Genomic DNA, 25,659 nt, shown 5'->3' with positions numbered 1-25,659 from the left:
TGAATTTACATTAAAGTTTGGTATTTTTGTTGATACCTTTTTTATAAGATCTTTAGATATGTAGACACATCGAAACATATCCTTGTGCAAAAATCCAGTTAATTAGCTCCTAATTAGAAAATTTGTTATACAGGTATATATTTTCGAGTAAACCATAGACACATTGACGGAAACCAGCTCAAAACCTAAACGACTTTTGTTTACCTTTTATGTCTGTTTGTTTTGTTCACACATTTTTGTCAATATAATGGAATTCCATGCGACTGTCATACAAGTGAGAGGTTTAGCTAACTATAAAACCAGGTTTAATCTACAATTTCAAAACTGCCTGTACCAAGTCAGGAATATGACAGTTGTTTCCATTCGTTTGATGTGTTTGAGCTTTTGATTTTTTTTTCATTTGATAAAGGACTTTCCGTTTTATATATCCCTTGGAGTTCGGTATTTTTGTTATTTTACTTTTTGTTGTACGGTCTATTCTAGTTTGTCAGTTTGTTTTCGATCTATGAGTTTGACTGTCCCTCTGGTATCTTTCGCCCCTCTTTTTTTTTATCGTTATCTTGGTAAAAGTGTTCAAATGGGGATATATCAGCATCATAGACATTTAGTTGTCAATTTGTTACAGACATGTACCACAAAAGCAAGGACTTCGGCAACATCTAATTAAAAGCCAAACAGATTTGTTTGCAGTGAAGGTCCTTAGTAACAACTCCTCACTGTCTGCTGAAAAAAACATGATGGACTTAACAAATACAAATACAAATACAAAAACCTTTATTTAGAGTCATACATGTTTATAAATTAATATAGACAGTTCAAGATCTACTGAGCTATTAAACCGACATTGACAAACATAAAATATTAGACATATAAGCATAGGTAACATATGACATACACACAAAGCTTAATACACACATATGACATACACACAAAGCTTAATACACACAAAGCTTAATACACACATATGACATACAAACAAAGCTTAACACACATATGACATACACACACATGGCATACACACAAAGCTTTACACACATATGACATACACACATGCAAGGCTTAATACACACATATGACATACACACAAAGCATAATACATAACCATGTAAAATTATAAATAATCATTAGCATTGACACAGGCATACCAATAAAAAAAACACTCAGTTGCAGCGCTTTTAAAAAATGATTTTGTAGTAAATCATAAGTACATATGAATGAAATGAAATTCACAAAATAGCTGCTGTCTTTAGTTTTAGTATTGTGCTTCGTATATTGTTTGTCTTTTCGTCGTTTTTCAACCTGGCGTTGACAGTTTGTTACTGTAAGTTTGAATATCCCTTTGATATCTTCCGCCTCTCTGTTAACTTAAACATCTGTATTTGAATATTATATTCATTGAGAGAATAAAAGGGATACATCTGTTATTATTTACTGTCCTTTGAACAAGTCTAAGTAGTTACTTTTAATAATATCTTGTAATTGTGAAAATAATTGAATATTTCAGAAACTGTTTGGAAAATTCTCCCATGGATGGATTGGTAGATTTAACGCTGGCTGCATTCAATCCAGGTGAAACGGTATACGGCGTAGACGATCAGTGTGGACTTACATATGCTCCAAATGGAGGGTCAGCAATGTGTAGGGTATGTAGTCAAGTGTTGCTAGTTTATGACATAGACTTATGGCAATATTAACTAAAACACAGTATAAGAATACAATTTATTGCAATTTATCAAACCATATGATAACAGAGCTTTTGAATGTAAAGATATTATAATGATTAAAATTGAACCTTCTCGAAATGATGATTTAACTGTGTGTATAGATAACTATGCAGTGGCGAAGCCGGAGTAGACTGAAAAGTGTGGGGAGGGGGAACTTCTGAAAGCGAAAAGCAAAAAAGAGAAGCCTTTATATAGTCTTTTAGTCTTGAAGTAAATGAGTGTCCTTTTCCAGTTTAATTCTTATTTTCAATGATAATTTTTGTATTCCTACTTTCCCCTCGGCCCCTATACTTGTACTATGTACCAGGACATTTTACAAAGTCTTTCTTGTAAAAAAAGAGTAATGATGTTAACAAGCAATAATGCATTTGTTCATTTCCCATTATTAATTGCCAAATAAAAACGAGTGCATATTTTGATTTTAATCATTGAAAGAGTAACATCGACACACCCACAATTCGTAAATTATTCACACACATGTATGAATACAACGTTTCAAACCATATATAGACTCTTAATTTTCTATTGTATATATGTGACGCCCACCACTCGGTTTGTTGTCACGGTTTATCCCATATATTTTTTTTTTCTTCAGGAAAACTATCCTTTGACAACTATGAAATGGGCCAGTGTATGCTACAGATTACAGTGTAGAAATCCCGCAAATCTGAATGGACCTTGTTCAAGTCAGTTTGCGCATGACGGAACTGCTTGTGGAAACTATAAGGTATGGCTGTTACTCGTTTGAATGAAATTTCCCGTATTTTCGAGGCCTTTTTCTGGATCTACCTTCAAACACTCAAACCAAAACATTTGAAAGCTAGACATATATAAATATCTGAATACGTGAATAGCTATATGACCAATGAATAGCCAAACTCATGTGCGGTCAACTTTGCTACTGTGACTAAATACCCAAACTATGGTCGCTGGTAATGTCGATCAGCCTGGATTGGTGATCTGTTTTCTGAATTTTCGTTTTATATTCAGTCAGTGGAATCTGTCTCGATAATACCCTAATCATATGTTTTTTGCTTGAAGCTGTTCGCATTCATGTTTTCCTCTTTTATTTGCGGCTTACAAACGTTTTTTTTGATAAATATTTTAAAACGAAAATATAAATTAGAAGATATGGTATGAAAAGACCACTAAATACATTTTGTGCGTTTGAGACACCTCTTCATGATTTACCTTCACCCATTACGCTAAAACACAAAAATGTTAAAGCCTACATAGTACCTAAATTATTCCAGCACCACAGCTCTCAATTTGTACATCTACCCATTGAGGCAAACTTAACTTATCCAATACAATTGATGTTTTTCAGTGGTGTCAACAAGGCCAATGTGTTAGCTCTGTGGACGCTCCCAATGTCCCAGGTAAGAATTGTAATTTACTTGCTATTTTTAATTTTCTGAAAAATTCACGTTCTATGTGCTTGTAGTATCCAATAAAATGAAAATAACACAATCAATTGTATGAGCCGGAAACGCTTTTCTGAATTTACTTTCACCAGGAACGCTCAAAGCCAAAAATTTGTAAGCCATATAAATAAATTGGTTGTTCAGTGGTTGTCGTTTGTTGGTATGGTTCATAGGTGTTTCTCGTTTCTCATTTTTTATGTAGATTAGACCGTTGGTGTTCGTGTTTGAATTGCTTTACACTAGTCATTTTGTGGCCCTTTATAGCTTGCTGTTCGGTGTTAGCCTAGTCTTCGTTTTGAAGACCGTACTTTGACCTATAATTGTTAACTTTTTATAGATTGTGACTTGGATGGAGAGTTATCTCATTGGCAGTACCTAAGCTCTGACTACTGAACTGATGATACCCCGGGGGCTAATACTAGTATTATTTAATAGTCGTGACAGTTTCAAAGGATGCATCGCTTTTCTGAAGTTTTGTTAAACAAGTACACAGCTATTGGGGTTCTTCGTCATTTGGTTTCTGGAAGAAAGTTGTCTCATTTGCAATCATACCACATCTTCTTATATATCAAAGTTATTCTTAACGAATTTGTGTTCGTAGCGCTTAAGAAATTAACCGCTGAATATGCATGTGTACTTATTATGCTTTAAATGATTTTCTAGAAGGATATAAGCCAGCTATCTTTGATAATTCTTTAATTTTCTAAATATTAGACGCTAATCTTTAATGTTTTTGTATTTTGAACACTTAAGTTTCGAACATCACTGACGATAAATTGATTTTCGTAATACTCACATAGAGCATCATTTTAATTTCTATTTCTAATCATTCCGAAAACAAGTATGAGAAAAATGTGAAACTGGTTGTTGGTACTATATTATATATATTTTGTGTTTTCAATGTATTATGCCGATATGACGTCCCATATTTTTTTATGTTTATGCCAAGGGTTGGTTATTAGTTACAGCAAGAGTAATATATAAAATTTGGTCATATTCTATTTCAGATATTTGCCCATTTGGAGATGACCCCCTTTTCAATTGTGACATAAATCAATGCAACCAGTATGGTCAACAGATCCGTTCTGGGAAATGTTGCTATACTTGCCTTGTTCCGAAGACGACAACTTCAACTAGTACAAGTACGACCACAACGACGCCACCAACTACAACTACCACGCCCATTACTACAACAACCACGCCCACAACTACAACAACTACGCCCACCACTACAACTACCACGCCCACAACAACGACAACAATGCAATCTACAACAACAAGAGTAATAAAAACAACCCGTCAAACATCAATGAATACACCAGTGACAACTGATAAACCTTTTACACAAAGTTTTGATGAACTTGCGGATCATGACTTGAAAACAGCCATGGCTTTATTTGTACATTTAGTTGCTATGTTATAGATGCAGATCTTCAAAAAATCTTTTAACCGTGTCATTGTTAAAGACGATAATTTTCATGAAATGAAAAGAATGAATCCAATCTGTCAAAACATTTTTTGAAAAAAAATTCTGCCTTAATGAATCCAATCTGTCAGTAATATTCTTGAAAAACACAGCCTTAATTCGACATTTCAGAAATTAGTGCATTTTTGAAAACATTTTCAAAAATCAAAGTGTTGGGATTGGTGAAAAACGTTCTAAGCAATGGAAATCCAACCAACGACATTGCAAAATTATCTGTTTTTTTCAAACATGTGTGTTATAAACTCGACCTTTATTTGCCTAGCAAGTCGTAAAGAAAAAAACAAACACACTGTTATATTTCGGGATCTTTTTATGATGCACTTTCGTTTTTATTTAATTATCTTTATGCGTATTTATTGTTAGAAGTAATTTTGTAAATGTCCTATTGTTTGTTTGTTTTTTCTCAAATAAATGTATGCTTCCGTGTTTTTGCTCTTCGTTTATAAAAATTCGATTATAAAATCAGGATAACATACCACAAATTATTCAATTACCCTATGGTAAAAACAAATTATTTAAATGCCCAAAAAGGCGCAAGCCTGGGCTGACCGTGCGAGGGCTGTATAGCCAGTCAAGGTCGTTAAAAAGTCTCATCATCATCAGGATAACATGTTGTTTACTGAAGGTAAATGGCTATCTTCCGATTGTTTTCCATTTTTAATGCAAAAAGCACGTTAAACTACAGTTGGACATCGAAAAAGGATATAATATTACTTTTGGTACGCCAGAAATATAGTTAATTAAAGTGTTATGAATGTATAGATTCACCTTAATATAGGCACAAACTGTGCCACTGGAATTTCCATTTTATTTGTATCAAATGTGTTTTGGGCTTTCGATATCGAATTCATTTTCAGTATTTTAAATTATGTACACAATATGAAAAAGACAAAATCAAAGCCATACGAAATGACAGTTGTACATGTAACTTATGGAAATCTCATATCATAATGCTCTGTAAAATAAACATTCATTGTCAAAAGATAATTCAATCTTTAATAATGACCGTAATATCTCCTTCCAAGTATCTAAGATTGAAAAGCCGTTTTTATGCCAGGTTATATTTTACCAAACGTGTCCTATTAAGCCGACCAATCCCATTCGGGAACTAGCACCTGAAGAATTGAAGTTTCTAAATTCAGTAGAAAATCTTCCCACTCCTTCAATTGATGGACTTGGTTTCACTTGTAGATAACCCCAATCAAACCCCCAACAAACAACAATGCTTACCGAGAAATGTCAGCCAGGGTAGGTTTGTCACGAAAGCAACAGGAATCAATCAAAATACAAAGTATAAAACCATGATTGATAATTATAAACGACCTTATTTTATCATAGTACTTAGTCTACATAAACTCAACACTTACATAATTGTACACTCTAAATTACTAATAATCCATTTATGCCTACTTAAATATAGTTTCAAATATGATTTATATTTAATTTACAAAACCAAGAAAATGTTATTTAGAAAATGTACTGTTTCTAGCTTTGTTCAGACATTTCTAATGAGACAATAATTTATTGGACGTGCTGTATGCTTCACACATACTACCATGGGTGCGATCAAAGATTTAGATGTTAAGATAGAATTTACTATATAAATCCTTTATGCAATATATGTAATCTATTTGACAATAAAGTATAATTCTTTAAAATTGAAGCAACTTTCATAGGAGTATTTGTTTGTTTTTTTATCTTTTACGAAATGTTTAGATACCTGCTCGGCTTTCAAAGAATTGTTACTTGCATGATAAGACAGCGAACCTGAATTAGAGGTAGTGTTGTTTGTCATGTAAAGTAAAGTAAAAATTAATAGAAATTGAACAAAATAAACTACGTAAAAAGACGTGTAATTTTTTCGTAATTTAAAACATAAACTTTTAACCATAGATAAGTTGAAAACGACCAATCAAATTGCCAAATCTGATTTCATTTGAACGGAAGATTATTCCGTATAGGCGTTCTTCCATTTGATTGGAGTTTATGTTATAACAAAGCGTGTACATATAAGGTTAGTTGTAGAGTACGATATTGTATTGGTCAAACATACAAAGTATCTTACGTTATTCTTCCACCATTGAGTAGAGGATGAATACATTTAGAACTACTTTTTTAGTTGTCGTATTTTGTGGATTATGTAGCTGTAAGTTGCTTTTTGTTTTACTTTTAGTTTAATTTTTAATTCTGACAAATGAAAATTCAAAATGCTTTTTATCTATTAAATCGTTTAAATACTTTGAAAAAATACAAAACGATTGAAGGTGAAGAGTTAAAAAGGAGACAGATGATACCCACGTGACACTGACAGAGTTTCAAACGAAGGGACAAGCCGTCACCATGACAGCTAGGAGACAGACGTGACCACCATGGATCATGAATAAATACAAAACAAAACTTTATACAAAAAGACAAACTTCTTAATACTTTAAATTAAAACATTACATAGAACCTAAAGATTGAACAACACGGGGCCCTTTTTTTATGAATCGACTTGCTTATGATTTATAATTTCAATAATATTTGTTCAAAACTGGGTTTCCTGGCATACGTTTGAGTGCCATGAAATGATCAGAATGCAAGATTTGCATCACGTACCTCAGAACTTCTGGAGCTCCAAAACCCTTACCGTTTAAAATCAACACAAGGAGATAAACTGGATAGCCAATATTGGCGACCAAGTCTGGCCTGTTCCAAATTTTCTAGTACACCTAATTATTTGCTAGCTACGACATACCTTGAATTACACAAGATGTACACCAATGATCATTATTCGGTCTGTATGCGATTGTGAAGCTATACATGTGTCTACAGTTTCTCAGACAACAGTAAGGGCCTCTGTTGCCGAGTGGTCAAATTATTCGAACTACTGTATTGCTAGCCTGTCAACACTGAGGTTGTGAGTTCGAATCCCACACGGGGCAAGTGCACTCGACTCCAATCTTTATTGACTATGATTTTCAGTTTTCCTACCGAAGGTCAGTGGTTCTCTCAGGGCACTACGGATTCCTCCATCAACAAAAACTGACCGCCACGAAATTGCACAATAGTGTTGAAAGAGGAGTTGAACATCAATTAATCAATCAAACAACAGTAATGCACAGTAGTCCATCACTGTCCAATAATGAATGTGATATACACAAGTCATAAATAACAGTATGTTCATATTAAGTGAAAATTTTACAGAAAATGAATGTTTTTCAATGAAAAGAGAAAAATGACATAAAAATACAAAAATGAGGACCCCCAACCCGCCTATAGCCTAATTTTCAAGGTTATACAGGACGATGTATAATTTTTAAGCTCAATTTATTTCCAGATTTTCACGGAAATAGATGATTTTGTGCAGCATCCTTTCATTATACTAATAACTAACAATTGATAATATCTTTATCTAAAGAACACATACTTGGATTAATCAAATTTCCAATAAAAGGGAGGCGAAAATAAACCGACAACGCAATGGTAAAACCAGAAAAAACTAAAATGACAAACAACAGTATATAAAACACAACATGGAAAACTGAAGATAGATCAAAATAAGGCCAAATAGATACAATATAAATCGCACGCCGAATAAAACATTTTCAAGCTACCAATACATACATAAATATTTAATAAAAATAAAACAGCTATGTTATAAACATTGTGGTTAAAGTTACAAATATAACACATTGTTAAAACTATGACTTGTAAGAATACTTGAATGCAAATACAGGTTTTTTTTTTTTTTTTTCAAATTTCGCCGGTTATTGAATTGCACACTGTTGGACCACTAAAATAAAAACTTGATTTGTATAATTTTGTATTTGATTTAGGAACAATACAATTATCTGATTATGAAAGTGGAGTTTTGTATGATTGTTGACTAATTGTAGACACAACTAGATTTATAGTGTTCTCTCAGTCCTGGTAATAATACCAGATTCATTAAATAGTTCAATAGATCGTTTTCGAATATCATGTTCGTATAAAATACTTTTAGCTGCCATTTGATTGCAATTTTAGTAACCTGTCAATTTAAGATTTGTTACAGTTTCCAGATATAACAACAGTAATCCAAATGTAGACGAATATAAGTATTGGAAAATCAAATTCTTGCAGTAGGATTCAAGTATATCTTGATTCTTTTCAGTTACGCTAATTAAGAAATTAAGCCATTTCACAGTGACTTTCTTTATATGTTGGCCATGAATGGAAGTTCAATATTTCAATATTTCATTTCACATGACATACAGTTTCTGCTTTGAACCTATACACATTGCCTTTGTTCTTGCCATATTTATCATATTCCTAATCTTATTCATGTATTTGTTTTTTAAGTAGCCTTCCAACCTTCAAAAGATGTAAAAGGTGACAATGAGAGTGATAAAACACCACTTGACACCAAGGGTACGAATTAACCTATTGTTATAGATAAGCTAAAAGTAAATGCATTGATCATGTATAGTACTTTAGGACGTATTGTAATTGATACGATAAAAAAATGAATTGAACTTTTATAGTACTTTAGGTTGCTTCTTAAAAATGCACAAAATGATTACTAAAATGATTAATAAATGAACACGCATATAAAAATGCTATGCGTTTACACATATTTGTGAGGGTTTATTTAGAAGCAACAGTATTTGACCGATTTTCAATTTCATAGATCCATTAAGAAGATACAAGTCAAGGTAACAACAAAAGACTAAGGGAAAATATATAAACTTAAAAAAAAGATTAAATTCGGGTGCCTGACAGGGTGATAGTCTCTTGCTATGCATGCATCACGTGCCATGCAAATCTTCTCTCGAACCATATGAACTCATAAAGGAGTGAGACAGGGTGAGCGTCTCTTGCTGTAAATACATCACATGGAAATCGTCACCCTGTCAAAATGTCACAATCTGAAATAAACCTGTCCTTTAAAATGTTGATCTATTAAATAACAAAAAGTAAACAAAAGAACTAACAATAAGAAACACCAAAGAGATAAAAACTTAACTCTACAATACCAAATCAAAGTTATATATATAAAAAAAATTATAACAAAAATACTGAACTCTAAGGTAAATTCAAAAATGGTAAAGTCAACAAAAGCTTACAAATTCAAACAGAACAAGCGAAATAAAAACTGCCATATTTCCAAATTAACAAAATTGTTACAAAGAATACTGGTAGTAAAAATTCATGTAAAGATACCAGGCTTTCAATAAGCCAGACTCATATGGTCTCATCCTGATGATATAGAAATTATAAGCTCATTCCGGTTTTTATTCAGATATGTGTTGCTCAATCCTTGAGATACATTTATAGTTTATGAGGTCTTCCCCTACGTGAAGAAAGACCTTATTGTTTTTTTTTCTAATTTGTGTACTGATGGTTGCCTTTTTGTAGTTTTTCTCATTCGATTGTGTTGTGTATTTTTGTTCGTCTTAAAAATTTTCCATTGTCCGCTTGGTAACTTCTCTTTCACCCACTTTTACAGTTCTTGCAACTGTTCCTCCTAATTCATAAATCGAAACTTCCTTCATCGAACAAATATATATATCATTCCAAAGTGAACGATGCTTTCATTAAGAATATAAAGCATATGCACGAAAAGTTTTGAAAATTGCAAAGGATTACAATTATAATCGTCAATTACTCTTTCAAAGGTTATCAATGAGTTAATAACATTAAATCCAAAACTTCGGAAAAGATTTTCACCTTTTAAAAATGTAAAATGCAATTATACTTTATAAAATTGCCATTTAAATATACGAGTTCAAGGACTTTTTTTCAAATTTGAAGCAATCTCCGATAAAATTGATGTCGATTAGCCAATTAAATTTTATGAAAGTATTTATCGTGTTTTAGTCATTACAGTAATTGGATTGAACTTTTGATTACTACTTTTACAAGGACACGATTGTAGTGCACGATTTGTAAGGTCAATTCCGACCTGCTTGAGTGTGATAAGTTGGGAAATCTGCTGTTCTTTCATAACCTTGAATGTTTACCCACCTTATTATGTATATTGACTGGTTTCCTTGTACTATACTTTGAGTTGTTTTTCAAAGAACTCGTCATGATCAAGATTTTATACTAAAATAATATGCACTAAACTTGAGGAATATCAGCAAATTGATATATAGCGATGGATAGTACTGAGTGCAATAACCCTTTAATAACATAGTAAATATTATTTGAGCAACACAAATAGTCTTTCTTCCAATTCCTGTCAGCGCAATGTGGTTAATTCCGCCATCTTGATTATCTTTCTTCTGACTGCGTGAAAAACATCGTTTTGATCGAAAGCAATATTTTCAACTCATCTGAAATGTTTATATTTGTTAGGTATACAAGAACATATAAAGGAAGTCCAGTTAAAATATAGTCAAAAAAGATAAATTTGGGTTTTTCCTTCTCAGTCCCTAGTGGACATGTATAGTATTTAGAGTTTTTTTGGGTATTCATACATACCTGGTTTCGAATACATAAGTTTGGTCGTTACCGATGGAGTTCAATCTGGAAAGCGCTTCGAACGCAAGACATTTATTATTTTCATCATTCTGGTGCAATTCTTTTATTGATTCACATGTGTCGTTTAACTACCTGTTGTATAAAAATTATACCAAAATACCGAACTCCAAGTAAATTTAAAAAGAGGAAGTCCATTAAACAGAAAAAAATCAACGGCAAGTTAGAAAAAACAGAATATATAAAATGTTCCAAATTGCCGCCAATTAAATTTTTCGGCGAAATTAACGCAATTTCAGAATGGCGGGCTTTAATATCAGTCCCATAAGTGTCTTAAGAAAGTAGCAACAACGGTCGTTTCTAAGGACTTAATGATAAAAGAAACTATTCTTCGATACCAGGGTTATAATTACGAAGATGCATTAGCTACGATTTGACAAAAACGTAAACTATAATTCTATCATAGCAGATTATTGTAATTATTTTATTTCGCTATTAACAGTCAGTTTGGTTCAATTTGGTCAAATAAAGCTAAACAAACGTCGCTCATGTTATGGCTTGCAAGTCAACAATCAAAACTCATTTTAATCTGTATTCATGCAAATTCAATTTGATCTTCATCTGGACATGGTCTACGCATGTGCTAGGCGTGTTCATTTACTTAAAAAAAGAAGAATTTCAATATTGAAATGTGAAATAAAGCACCACAAAAAGAAGTTTCGTTGACTGATCAAATCAACAAATATCATTGTACGATTGCACGTGCTTGTCTGTCTATTTATTTTTAAATCAGGTCATAGACCATGGGCACTCTTAGGAGTCATCTCGATGAGGGGGCGGTCAAGGGGTACCTTTCTCATTTCTCCAGCTCCTTCTCTCCTTTTCCACACAACCATTCTCCTTTCTCCCGCCCCTTTCTCCTTTCTCCTGCCCTCATTCTCTTGTCTCCCGCCCTGAAACATGAAAAACTTATGTATAGGACGTTCATTTTAACAGAAATTGATCAAATTTCTTGTTTTTTTTATGGCTTGTCCCCGTCTTGTCCTTTCACAAGATAGAAGTGTTGTTTCTTCTGCTTCAAAAGCCCTAATAACTTTTTCACTGACTGTTAAGCTGTCTGTTTGCATTGAATTTGTAAGTCTGTTATAAATGTTTTCGTCTTAAGTGTAATAACCAAGAAAAAAACAAAGGTGGTGCAATTGCTCCAAACACGGTGTCAACTGGTATGTCTCTCACTGTGTCTTTGCGAAAATTTAGCAAGCTTTCTTCTTTATACAACATAACTTAGCAAAACAAGCTGTGACCTTTCCTATACACAAAGTAAATAAAATTATCTATCATGAGCGCCAACATATCATTTTCTTCATAAACAACGTCTCCAACCTGGTCATCATTCGACTCTCGTTCTTATTTTGTTTGTCTCGTAGGTACTACCTCTCCAGTTGGGACCTCATGAACATTAGAAACAAGCAACTCGATTGGAGAACATTGTGGTGGAATGTTGTTTTGGTACATGTTCATTGGGAGAGTCCCAGCATTGAATTTTGTAGTGTCTGACCGAACGCTACGCTGTCGAACGCCTTTCAAATATTTCTTTCTAAACTCGAACATTATGTTCATATTTTCTGTTGTTAAAACAGGAGGTTTTCACGTTTAAACTGTGGAAATGGTTCAAAAGATAAATATTGCTATGGTACCTCATATCCAGATTTTTTTGACGTAAATAAGTAGAACCCATAGAGTGAAACTTTCTTAATACATTCAATGATACCTCTTACGAAATACCTAGCGCAGTCAAGAACTGACAAAGTCTCTGACCGTAGTCTCATAAAGAGAGGCAAAAGATACCAAAGGAACATTCAAACTCATAAGTCAAAATAAACTGACAACGCCATGGCTAAAAAAGAAAAAGAACAACAAACAAACAAACAATAGTACACGAAACACAACATAGAAAACTAAACACTGAACAACACAAACCCCACCAAAACCTTGGGGTGATCTCAGATGCTCCGGAAGGGTCAACATGCTATGTAATTGTTCATTTACCAAAAGTAAGAACTGAATTAATATCAACTCTTCTCAAGAAATCCGAATCGATACCAGACAGTTGTTCCAATGGGGACTGCAACATTTCTCGTAGCATCTGAATTGATTTTGTCGTTTTAATGGCATACCATGGGACCCTTGTAAGCAATTTATCATAAGACTAAGCAAGAATTTGGCTTCTGCTGAACATTGTCCTAAAAACGTTTCAATATCTTTAAGTTCAGTGATAGATTGTTTGATGTCGTCACTATGACCACTCCGCAGAATTTTGCAATGCACAGACAATGACGTGTAGAGTTTGTTTAGTGTTGTCAAATATTTGTTCAGTGCTGACAGTGATGTTATGATCCTGATATTCTTGGAACCAGAGTCAACTACAAAAAGAGTTTTACCTTCACACTGCAAAACCCTATACCAAGTTTCATGATTCTAAATCGTAATGGTCCGTAATGAATTAGTGGCGACGCTCAGAGTATTTATGAAGTCGTTTTCATTAATATTACTATGACATTAATTAGCACTTTTGTGAAGCTTTTTATTAACTAATTTGATAAAACAATTGTTTTCCGGCTAACTTTTTTTATTTTTATATACATTTTTGTCTCCCTTTTCTACCCATTTTTCTCCTTTCTCCTACCCCTTTTCTCCTTCTCCCGCCACATCTCTCCTTTCTCCCACCCTTCTCTTCTTTCTCCCGCCCCTCTCTACCCTGTCCACCTCCTCCTCCACTGGTTGATTAGATTACGTCTAGTCTAAATACACTCGAACTGCTGATACATTATAACGAGTCCATGTATTGTTTTTTTTTTCTTTTGAACTTGTTTGTGATTGGGTATATGATATGATATGTTATTTATCAAATATAAAAATTTAAGTCAAATCGTTGATCATAAATTTGTAAGCTTATGTACCTGCTTAGTTAACGTGTCCGATTATGTCAATTTCTAATATAACCATTACTGTGTAACTTTTTTCGGATTCTATCTTCGTCAACCGTTAATTTTTAAAATGAACCCTTTCTCTGAAATGAGAGGGCCTATTTGAACAAAAGATCGTTTTTTTAAAGAGGAATTTTGTAAATAAATGATAATTGTTATCTTGATTTGATTTTGATTTAGATATAAAAGGTTTTTCAGATGAACTATCTACTTACCAGTTTTACCTCTAGCTTCAGTTTCATTATGATGAAACGATATGTGTTATAGGTATTATTTTTTTCCTTTAATACTTTTTCTTAAATAATATTTTTCCCCTTAAAACCACTACCATGGTTGATCATATTAAAAGACCAGTCTCGATGTAGCGTACTTGTGTGGCTTCAATACCCGACTAGTTCAAACAAAATACTTTTAAATTGATATTTGTCCTCTATAGCAAGCGACATTTAGGGGTAAGATCATTGAGTGGTCGGCCCGAACTTGGAATAATGTGTCCAAGCAGGTTCCATGTAGGGTGATATGTGCTTCTACCCTGCTAATACACTTGTATGTTAAAAAATAGACTTAGCGTTTCCATCTAGTTCAAAGTAGTCTTCATAATCACATACAACTAGCATTTGCTCTTCCTTATTAACAAAAATGTCAGCTCTTTAAAGGTAATATGCAATTATACTTTATAAAATTGCCATTTATATATATATGAATTCAAGGACTTTTTTTAAATTTGAAGCAATTTCCGATACAATTGATGTTGGTTAGTCAATTTTAAACTTTTATCAAAGTAATTTTCGTGTTTTAGTCATTTGAACTTTTGAACATGTGGTTGCCACTCTTAAGATGGCGCCATTGTAGTGTACGTTCTGTGTTTTGAATTTTCCTCAGAGTTCGGTATTTTTGTTATTTTACTTCTTTCTGTAAGGTGGTAATTCCGACTTGCTTGAGTGTTCTCAGTTGGGAAATTCGCTGCTCTTCCCCAACTTTGAATGATTCCCGTTCGAATGCTTTGTATGTTTTGAAAATTGCAAGGAATTAGAATTATATGCGTAAATTACACTTCAAAGGGCTATCTATGAGATAATAACATTAAACATGTAAAATAAAAAATAAATTAAAAAAATTCAGATTTAAAAAAGGTTATATCTGATTTGATATTATAAAATAATTGCACTAACCCTGAGGAATATCAGTAAATTGATATATGGCGATGGATAATTTTCCTCAACGTTAATAGCGTGCAATGACCCTTTTATACAATAGTTTATAAAAAAAATGTTTCAGCAACAATAATGGCATTGTTATCCAATTTCTGTAGTATTAGTGCAATTAATTCCCGCCAACTTGTTTATCTTTCGTCTGAATGCGTGGTATTATTGTTTTGATCGAAAGGAATATTTTCAACTCACATGAAATGTAACCACTTATTAGATATACTTACAATGTATAGGTTTGGTCGTTACCGATGGAGATAAATATAGAAAGCGCTTCATTTTCATCTTTCTGGTTCAAGACTTTATTGCAGAAAACAATTTTATTAATTCACATGTGGTTTAAATACTTTGTAACTACCGGAAGTTTAAAAAGTGTAACAAAAATAACAAACTCCAAGTAAAATCAAGAGGAAGTCCATAAAACAGAAAAAAATCAAACTTAATGCCATCTAACAGAACAAATGGAAAACAAGTGTCACTTTCCTGACATGGTACATGCATTTTCCGAAGAAAATGATTGGTTAAACCTGGTTTTATGACTGGGATGACAGGTGTCTATAGTTCCATTATTTTTGACAAAGTCATCCACTAAATTCAGTGAACACTCATCACTTATTTTGCTTTACCAGGAACTAATCATGTATTTTTTCTTTTATTGTTTTCCCTTTGCTTTACATATTACTTTGTTTGGTATTTTTTTGTGTATTCAATCTATAAATTTGCAAAAATGCAATTATATATCTAACAATCAATGACACATATGCTGCTTTATGTTACAGAAATCCTTCGAAATTCAAGATCAAAATCAAGAGATGTAGGTATGTTTTTACACAGTATTTAGCTCATTACTATCCAGGACAACATTTTTTTAAACAGCTACTAAAACAGTTTAATCATTAACTAGGCTTTGTCATGTAAAATCAGTCTGAATATAGTATTTCTATGAAGTTAAAACAGCTTGTTAGAATATATTTGAATTTTATGTGAAATAATTTCATGTCTATCTTGAACTTCCCCCTATTTGGCATTTTCGTTTAGTTTTTTGCAACTAAAATAAAATAACAATGTCATATATTGTAGAAATCAAAGCAGTTGACATGTCTAAGGCCATGCAAAGGCGAACATTACAATTTACCCGGGAGGCTTTTGCAGAATATTCCAGCGTGAAGGACATAGCGGATCACATTAAAGACGAACTTGATGACACTTACGGCGGGAGATACCACTGCATTGTTGGAACATCATTTGGCTTTTCTATTACCTATGATCTGAGATATTATTTTTACTTCAAACTGAATGGATATACCATCATGGTTTTCAGACATTGATAGATGCCACACAGTGGAATTTAAGACATTAGGATGTTACACTATAGGAAAAACTGTATATCTATTTATTCATGATAAATTTCCACTCTTATCACTAGTTATAATAGATACTCAAATTAATCTTGATGTCAATTGATTTTTTTTTAATGTTTGTACGTATACTATTTTCATCTATCACTCCTTCTGTGCATTGTTGCCCAGAGTTGATTTTCTGATACACCTTTATGTCCATACCTTTCTTCTTTTGTGAGGGGAAGTAAAAAAAATCTGTAGACTTAAACCAAAAAGCAAGCTATTTTTTCTATAACATACAGGAATAAGTTATTTTTTTTAATAGGAAAAGTTATATTAAATTACTTTATTTCCATAATTTCATGTTTAAATAAAAAAAAACAAAACAATTTGTTTTCACTTCAAATCCGAAACAAATAAGTTTAAAAGAAATGTAGAAGCAATCAATTTACATTGATGTTTTCCACAAAAAAATGAATGATTGGCTCCTAAGCATTACTTTTTATATATTTTATGTTTAAATTACTTGACAGATTGAAATCATTGTTTCATGTATATCAGCCGGAAAGCTGACCCCGGTTTGACCCGATTTCGTAAGACAACAAAGGAAGTCATGTGACTACCATATTTGGGCATTTTTGGTTTTGGTCATTTTTTGTTCATCTGAAACGAGTCTGTTTCCTCCAAAAAGTAATATCGAATGAAATCAAAGTATGCTGTACGTTATAAATGTCAACTGCGTATACTTTCTAGAAGTTCTAACATACGCATCGTTTTGATTTAGCGTACTGAATTAGAATACGAAGCCTTTAAACCCCAGGTCGTCATTCGTCGCGTCCATTTATTTTCAACACATAAGTTGAAATTTCTTTCTTAACGTCTGGGGAACCTATGCTGAATTTAAGATATGAGACTTTTATGAGCTTGCATGTGTCAGATTTGTGCCACTTAATACGCTCTAATACGCAAATGTGCCACTTCGATGTGTCGAAATTTCTGATGTACTATTATATATATTAAGCATCATATTCTGTTATTTACAAGTGAACATTATTAAAATAATTAATTATCTTTTTACTAAATATATTTTTATTCTACAGACATATGTAAAACAATTAGGTAAACATATTCTATCGTTTTTAAAACAGTTTCAGAACTGAAATATAGGGCTTTAATATTACAGTAAATGTTACTCTGGGCCATAATATATTATTCCAAGAGTTACTTTAGTATTTTGGTTAATAATTTTGCTGCTGTAACCATGGTAACCAAATAATATCAACACAGAAACAAATTTCTACTTCATAAAGGCCAGGGCTAGCCAAAATATGCATACATACTGGATCTAGACAGGGTTATTATGTTGAGTTCCCTTGCAATACTGATACATGATCCTAACTTTTTCATATACATTTAAAAAAATTAATAATCAAAGTATTCTCAATGTAACTTCTTTATAATTTGAAATGAAAGGAAATTGGTTTGCAATCTGTGTATAATTAAACTAAATATAACAATAAATTTTGTTTTATTGATTCCATACAGGTTCAACTGAATAGACTCAAATTGTCAAAAAAAAACAACGCCTAAACCAATGAATAATCATTTAAATGGTTAATTAAAATTGATAGAATTTTTTAATAATTTGTCAAAATGAAGTATTTATCATGCTTTTTTCAAGAATATAATAAAAAGTATGGGTCACTGGACTTTTTTTCATGCTACAGGTATTGCACAATTGTCAGATTTTGTATAGATAATGCATGGAAAATCAAATTTTGTGTGATAAAAAGAAAACAACCTGATAGAATTTTAAGATATAATATGAGAAGATAGCTCTTATAACATGCTTTCAGATAAGAAAAAGAAAAAATGGGGTCACCGAACTTGTTTACTTGCTACAGATTAAAATAGGTAAATTCACAACACTTTCTATTATAACAATGACTTTATCTGAGTTATCTCCCCTTATTTGGCAAAATTGAAAAAAATTAATCAAACACAAATAAGGTGTTTTTGAGAAATTACAGCAATAATTATGATAGAACATACAATTTTCTATAATTATATCAAAAGTCTTACACATATATTGCATACTACTCTCAAAATTTGCACATTTAATCAAAGATCTAGACCAACGTTATCTGCTACTTCAGAATCCAAGATGGAGGAAGACACCCGAGCCGCCTTAAAACAGAAGTAAGTCACACTTCATTTAATTGTGAGAATGCTTTGAATAAGAGTGATTAATATGCAAGTCTGAAAGAGATTGTTTTAAAATCAAAGGACACGAATCTTATGTTTCCATTGTACATGTAATATTTGCAACTTTACTTTTGCAGGATTCCTTCACAAAAAAATAATATCAACAATGAATGATTTTTTTCTAGTCATCTTAAATTCATGGTTTTGAACAGACAATATAAAATTTCCTTACCTTATTATTTTAGTTGGCGTCAAACATTGCACTTAAAGAGAATAATTAATCCAATCAAATTCACAGCTGGACTCGCCATTACTTTTTCAAACAAACACACTTTTAAATGTGTGTACATTCTGTTCACATGCATGTTGACATCGATGTGTAAGACCAAAATAACGACAATGTCAAAAATTTCTTTCTTTCGGAATTTAGTTCAAACAGGGTTTCATAAGGGGGAAAAGGGGGGGGGGGGGGGTGGGGGGGGGGGGCTGGGGGGGGGGGGGGGGGGGAACGTAAGACTTGAAATATTTTTTTAACTTTGGTATCCGTATTATTTTTTTTTGTAATTGTATACAATCTAAGTTTATCTTCTTAATAAGAAGAAAAAAAACCAGACAATTTCGCATAATTTTTTAGCATATTTGTTAAAGGACGGACAATTTGGGTATTATTTTCTTTAATAATCTTATCAAAATGCTTTAAAGATAGAAAAACATCAATTTCTGACTCCAATGCCAAGTAAGAAAAAACAGAAAATAGAAAATGTTCCAAATTGCCGCCAATTAAACTTTTCGGCGAAATTAACGCAATTTCAGAATGGCGGGCTTTAATATCAGTCCAATAGTTGTCTTAAGAAAGTAGCAACAACGGTCGTTTCTAAGGGCTTGCTTTCCGAATGCTGGACCTTTTTATCTATATCTATTGCATATGTTGCCTAACACAAATACGTATTCTTGATTGATTACCACATCTTTAATAAAAGAAACTATTCTTCGATACCAGGGTTATGATTAAAAAGATGCATTAGCTACGTTTTTATAAAAACGTAAACTATAATTTTATCATAGCAGATTATTGTAAATATTTTATTTCGCTATTAGCAGTCAGTTTGGTCAATTTGGTCAAATAAAGCTAAACAAACGTCGCTCTTGTTATGGCTTGCAAGTCAAAAATCAAAACTCATTTTAATCTGTATTCATGCAAATTCAATTTGATCTTCATCTGGACATGGGCTACGCATGTGCTAAGCGTGTTCTGTTATTTAAAAAAAGAAGAATTTAAATATTGAAATGTGAAATAAAGCACTACAAAAAAAAGTTTCGTTGACTGATTCAATTAACAAAAATCATTGTGCGATTGCACGTGCTTGTCTGTCTATTTATGTTTAAATCAGCTTATTGACCATCGGCATTTCTAGGAGTCATCTCGATGAGGGGGCGGTCAAGGGGTACCTTTCTTATTTCTCCCGCCCCTTTCTCCTTTCTTCTGCCCCCATTCTCTTGTCTCCCGCCCTGAAACATGAAAAACGTACGTATAGGACGTTCATTTAAATAGAAATCGATCAAATGTCTTGGTTTTTTTAATGGCCTGTCCCCGGCTTGTCCTTTCACAAGATAGAAGTGTTGTTTCTGCTTCAAAAACCCCAATAATCTTTTCACTGACTGTTAAGCTGTCTGTTTGCATTGAATTTGTAAGTTTGTTATAAATGTTTTCGTCTTAAGTGTAATAACCAAGAAAAAAACAAAGGTGGTGCAACTACTCCTAACACGGTGTCAACTGGTATGTCTCTCACTGTGTCTATGTGAAAATTTAGCACGCTTTCTTCTTTATACAACATAACTTAGCAAAACGAGCTGTGACTTTTCCTATACACAAAGTAAATAATATTATCTATCATGAGCGCCAACATATCATTTTCTTCATAAACAACGTCTCCAACCTGGTCACCATTCGACTGTCGTTCTTAGTGTGTTGGTCTCGTAGGTACTACCTCTCTAGTTGGTACCTCATGAACATTAGAAACAAGCAACTCGATTAGACATTTTGGTGGAATGTTGTTTTGGTACATGTTCATTGGGAGAGTACCAGCATTGAATTTTGTAGTGTCTGACCAAACACTACGCTGTCGAACGCCTTTCCAATATTTCTATCTAAACTTGAACATAATGTTCATATTTTCTGTTGTAAAAGCAGGAGGTTTTTCACGTTTAAACTGTGCAAATTGTTCAATAGATAGACATTTCAATGGTACCTCATATCCGGATTTTTTTTTGACGTAAAATAGTGGAACCCACGGAGTGAAACTTTCTTAATACATTCAATGATACCTCTAACGAAATCCCTAGCGCAGTCAAGAACTGACAAAGTCTCTGACCGTAGTCTCATAAAGAGAGGCGAAAGATACCAATGGGACATCAAAACTCATAAGTCAAAATAAACTGACAACGCCATGGCTAAAAAAAGAAAAAGAACAACAAACAAACAAACAATAGTACACAAAACATAACAAAGAAAACTAAACACTGAACAACACAAACCCCACCAAAAACTTGGGGTGAGCTCAGGTGCTCCGGAAGGGTCAACATGCTATGTAATTGTTCATTTACCAAAAGTAAGAACTAAATTAATATCAACTCTTCTCAAGAAATCCGAAGCAATTCATTTTAAGACTAAGCAAGTTTTTGGCTTCTGCCGAACATTGTCCTAAAAACGTTTCAATATCTTTAAGTTCAGTGATAGATTGTTTGATGTCGTCACTATGACCACTCCCCAAAATTTCACAATGCACAGACAATGACGTGTAGAGTTTGTTTAGTGTTGTCAACTATTTGTCCAGTGCTAACAGTGATGTTATGATCCTGACATTTTTGGAACCAGAGTCAACTACAAAAAGAGTGTTACCTTCACTGCATAACCCTATACCAAGTTTCATTATTCTAAATCGTAAAGGTCCGTAATGAATTAGTGGCGACGCTCGGAGTATTTATGAAGTCGTTTTCATTACTATGACATTAACTAGCACTTCGTGAAGCTTTTTATTAACTAATTCAATGAAATAATTGTTTTCCGGCTAATTTATTTTTATCTTTATATACATTTTTATCTTCATTTTCTACCCCCTTTTCTGCGTTCTCTTGCCCCGTTTCTACTTTCTCCCGCCCTCTCTCTACCCTGTTTTCCCCCTCCTCGATGGTGAATTAGATTGCGTCTAGTCTAAATATACTCGAACTGCTGATACATTATAACGAGTCCATGCATTGTTGATTGTTTCTTTTGAACTTGTTTGTGATTGGGTTATCCGTTTTTGTATATTATTTATCAAATATAAGAATTGTTGATTATAAATTTGTAAGCTTATGTACCTGCTTAGTTAACGTGTCCGATTATGTCAAATTCTAATATAACCATTACTCTGTAGCTTTTTTCGGATTCTTTCTTCGTCAACCGTTAATTTTTAAAATGAACCCTTTCTCTGAAATGAGAGGGCCTATTTGAACAAAAGAGGAATTTTGTAAATGAATGATAATTGTTATCTCGATTTGATTTTGATTTAGATATAAACAATTTGTCAGATGAACTATCTAGTTTCCAGTTTTACCTCTCGCTTCAGTTTCATTATGATGATACGATATGTGTTATAGGTATTATTTTTTTCCTTAAACGCTTTTTCATGAATGATTTGTTTCCACTTAATACCTACTACCATGGTTGATCATATTAAAAGACCAATCTCGACGTAGCGTACTTGTGTGGCAAAAATCCCCGACTAGTTCAAACAAAATACTTTTAGATTGATATTTGCTGCTTGTACTCTATTCCAAGCGACATTTAGGGGTAAGATCATTGAGTGGTCGGCTCGGACTTAGAATAATGTGCCCAAGCAGGTTCAATGTAGGGTGATATGTGCTTTTATCCTGTTAAAAAACACACGCATGTTAAAAATACGACTTGGCGTTTCCATCTAGTTCAAAACAGTCTTCATAATCACATAAAACTAGCATGTTCTCTTCCTCATTAGAAAAATAATGGTATGATTGCCAATGACACAACTCTACACAAGAGACAAAATGACATAGAAATTAACAACTCAAGATCACCATATGGCCTTCAACAATCGTAAAATCAGCTATAAAAGGCCCCAAAATGACAATGTGAAGTTATTCAAACGAGAAAACTAACGGCCTCATTTATGTAGAAAATAATGAACGAAAAACAAATATCATATACAGCAGCAAACTACAACCACTGCATAACAAGCTACTGACTTGGGACAAGCACATACAGAATGTTGCGGTGTTAAACTAGATTGACGGCGCCAACCCTCCCCTAACCGTGGATAGTGGTGTAACAGTATAACATAAGAACAAACTATAAAAATCAGCTAAAAAGCTTAGCTCATCAGATGTATGCCAAGCAGAAATACATCTAACAAAAACAAAGCACAGACCAGACGTGGCAGGGTGCTTATGCATAGGCACAACAACAAAACAAAAACACGAAGTACAGACCTGAGAGTACTCGCAGTTACTGACAACTTGTTCAAAGCCAATAACAATTAATAAAAAAATCATGCATCTAAGACTAAAATATAAATCATTACACATCCAACAACTAATGGTTTTAGTTTAAAGAAATCGTTTACAGTCAGAAAAAAACATGACCTTGTTCAATGCCAAGATACAGGAATCGACAGATTGTAGAGCCATGTATGTGCATATGGATATAAAAATAATATTTAGTTTGATTTTAATTAACTGGTCACAAAATCCTTATTAATACCACTTAACATAATATTCAAAGATCTAATTACAGAGTTGAATCGGTAACCTTTAGAATATGTTTATTTAAAGGATCGTATCTAAATTTCCGGGCTCGGTAAGCAATAGTGGACAGTGGTGTAACAATACAACTCTGTAATTAGATCTTTGAATATTGTGTTTAGTGGTATTAATATTGATTGTGTTATCCCGTTTGAAAATTTTTTCTAACCAAACTTTTAACCCAAATCTTTGAATCTATGGATGAATTTAGTCAAAGTTGTAAGTAATTTGTGGTAACGAAATCCCTGACTGAATAATTTACCAGTAATACATAGGTTACGTTCATTCAATCCAAAACAGAAACGGGGATAGCGAACGAGTTATGATATAGAAACACCGTTAGATGGTGTCAAGGAACAATACCGTCCAAAAAAGGTAAATTAACATTAGAGAACGAAAAATTGTCCCTTTTGTCGTAAATTTCAGTGTAGAGGTTCCCGTGTAAAACTGATATATCTAAGTCAAGGAAAGCACAGTTATTACTGTTTATATTTGATTTATTTAAAGTTAGTTCCTTTGAGTAAATTTCGGCAGTATATTTAGAAAATTCTTGAATATGCATTCTAGTTGCTAATGAGCGTTAACCGCCACCAATCAACAGTCAAACCTTGTGTGTCAGTTCAAAAGTTAAAACACGACTTCGGCAAACTTAGTAAGAAATTCACCGGGAAACGTCGTAAGCACGATATGGTGCTGCTTTTGTATCGATAAATTTATAAACTGCGCTCAGCTAAAACCCAACACTTGATATATAAACAAACATGAGAGGACACTTTCTAAACATAATGTCCAGAGTTGTCTTTAAATGCTCCAATACAGTTCCATGTATAATCAATAAAATTACGTACATGAGAATGGATGGAAGGAATTTATTATTTTCGCAATTTCTTTTGCCATAAATCCTTCATATCGCCTACAACAATGAGAAAAGTCCATACCATATAGTCGGATATAAAAGGCCTCAACATGACAAAGTTAAATACTTCAAACGAGAAAACAAACGGCCTAATTTATAACAAAACAATTTACGTAAAATAAATATCACAGACATGAACCTATGACAACAACTGAACTACAGGCACCTGACTTGCGACAGGCACATAAAGAATGCTGCGGGGTAAAACATTCTATGGGCGCCCAAACCTCCCCTACCTATTGGACAGTGGTGTAACAACACACCATACAAAAAAACTGTAAAGATCAGCAGCAATTGGTTTATCTCAAAATATCGGTACAAGGCACTTAAATAACCAACATAGAAACAATTGAAACAAAGCACCGAAATAAGATAATTTGCAGTTACTGTAAGAAATAGGCGAAAGATTCCAAAGGGACATAAGTCAAAAATAAACTGACACCGCCATGGCTAATAAGAAAAAGTCCAACGGACAAACAACAGTACATAAACCACGACATAAAAAGAAAACTGGGGGTGATCTCAGGTGCTTCGGAAGGGTAAGCAGATCTGGCTCCACATGTGGCACCCGTCGTGTTGCCCATGTATGTACACATTAATGATAAGTCTAATCTGGTAGGTCATATTCGTGGAAAAAGGGACGGGATTGGTTTTTACGACAATTGGAACATATCCGTTGTCATATGTGAAACAGATATTCCATAACGGCCAACCAACACCTGATGGCGTCCGTAAAATTTACGAAGGGATGATTTCAAATTCACCTTTTGGAAGTCTTGTGGAAGCAAGTACCTTTCGCTATTTCGATAATGCAGACTAATTTGTTAAGTGCTTATAAACTTGTTTAACACTGTCCCATGATTTATTCGTAATCTGAAGTTATATCTTACTATGTTTGTCCTTTACGGTGTTGAATGAAGATCTACGATAACCTATATTAAAATTATTTACACCTGTACTATTATCGCAGCGATATAGATATCTAGACACTTATGTATCGTCTATTGTTGAGGACTTTATGTTGAACTTTACCTGTCTATTGACGTTTGTGTTTAGATTGCTTATTGACGCATACTTCACAACTCTCTCATTTGCATGATAAGTAAA

General features: G+C 33.1%; 2 protein-coding genes across 4 annotated transcripts in view; both read left to right on the top strand.

Annotated features, from left to right (window-relative positions):
- LOC127720336 (A disintegrin and metalloproteinase with thrombospondin motifs 19-like) overlaps positions 1–5,060 on the top strand; it is a 28,235-nt gene extending 23,175 nt beyond the window's left edge. Inside the window, exons 14-17 of the mRNA XM_052226909.1 lie at positions 1,505–1,643; positions 2,320–2,451; positions 3,052–3,103; positions 4,156–5,060. Coding sequence (XP_052082869.1) covers positions 1,505–1,643; positions 2,320–2,451; positions 3,052–3,103; positions 4,156–4,571 — 739 coding nt within the window. The 3' untranslated portion in view covers positions 4,572–5,060. The remainder of the gene's footprint in view (positions 1–1,504; positions 1,644–2,319; positions 2,452–3,051; positions 3,104–4,155) is intronic.
- Positions 5,061–6,638: 1,578 nt separating this feature from the next.
- The window catches only part of LOC127720356 (dynein light chain 1, cytoplasmic-like), a 170,718-nt gene continuing 151,697 nt past the window's right edge, over positions 6,639–25,659 (top strand). For 2 of the 3 annotated variants that reach the window (XR_007990704.1, XM_052226936.1), the window contains exons 1-2: positions 6,639–6,780; positions 8,958–9,026. Coding sequence is in view for 1 of the 3 variants with exons in the window: in XM_052226936.1 (XP_052082896.1) it covers positions 6,726–6,780; positions 8,958–9,026 (124 nt within the window). In the remaining 2 variants the exon portion in view is untranslated. Of the gene's footprint in view, positions 6,781–8,957; positions 9,027–16,052; positions 16,092–16,353; positions 16,728–25,659 lie in introns of those variants that run through there. The other variant, XR_007990703.1, reaches the window with a different exon arrangement.

Source organism: Mytilus californianus, unplaced genomic scaffold, assembly GCF_021869535.1.
Source record: "Mytilus californianus isolate M0D057914Y unplaced genomic scaffold, xbMytCali1.0.p SCAF_11, whole genome shotgun sequence".
Lineage (NCBI taxonomy): Eukaryota > Metazoa > Mollusca > Bivalvia > Mytilida > Mytilidae > Mytilus > Mytilus californianus.
This window is presented reverse-complemented; position numbering and strand designations above follow the sequence as displayed.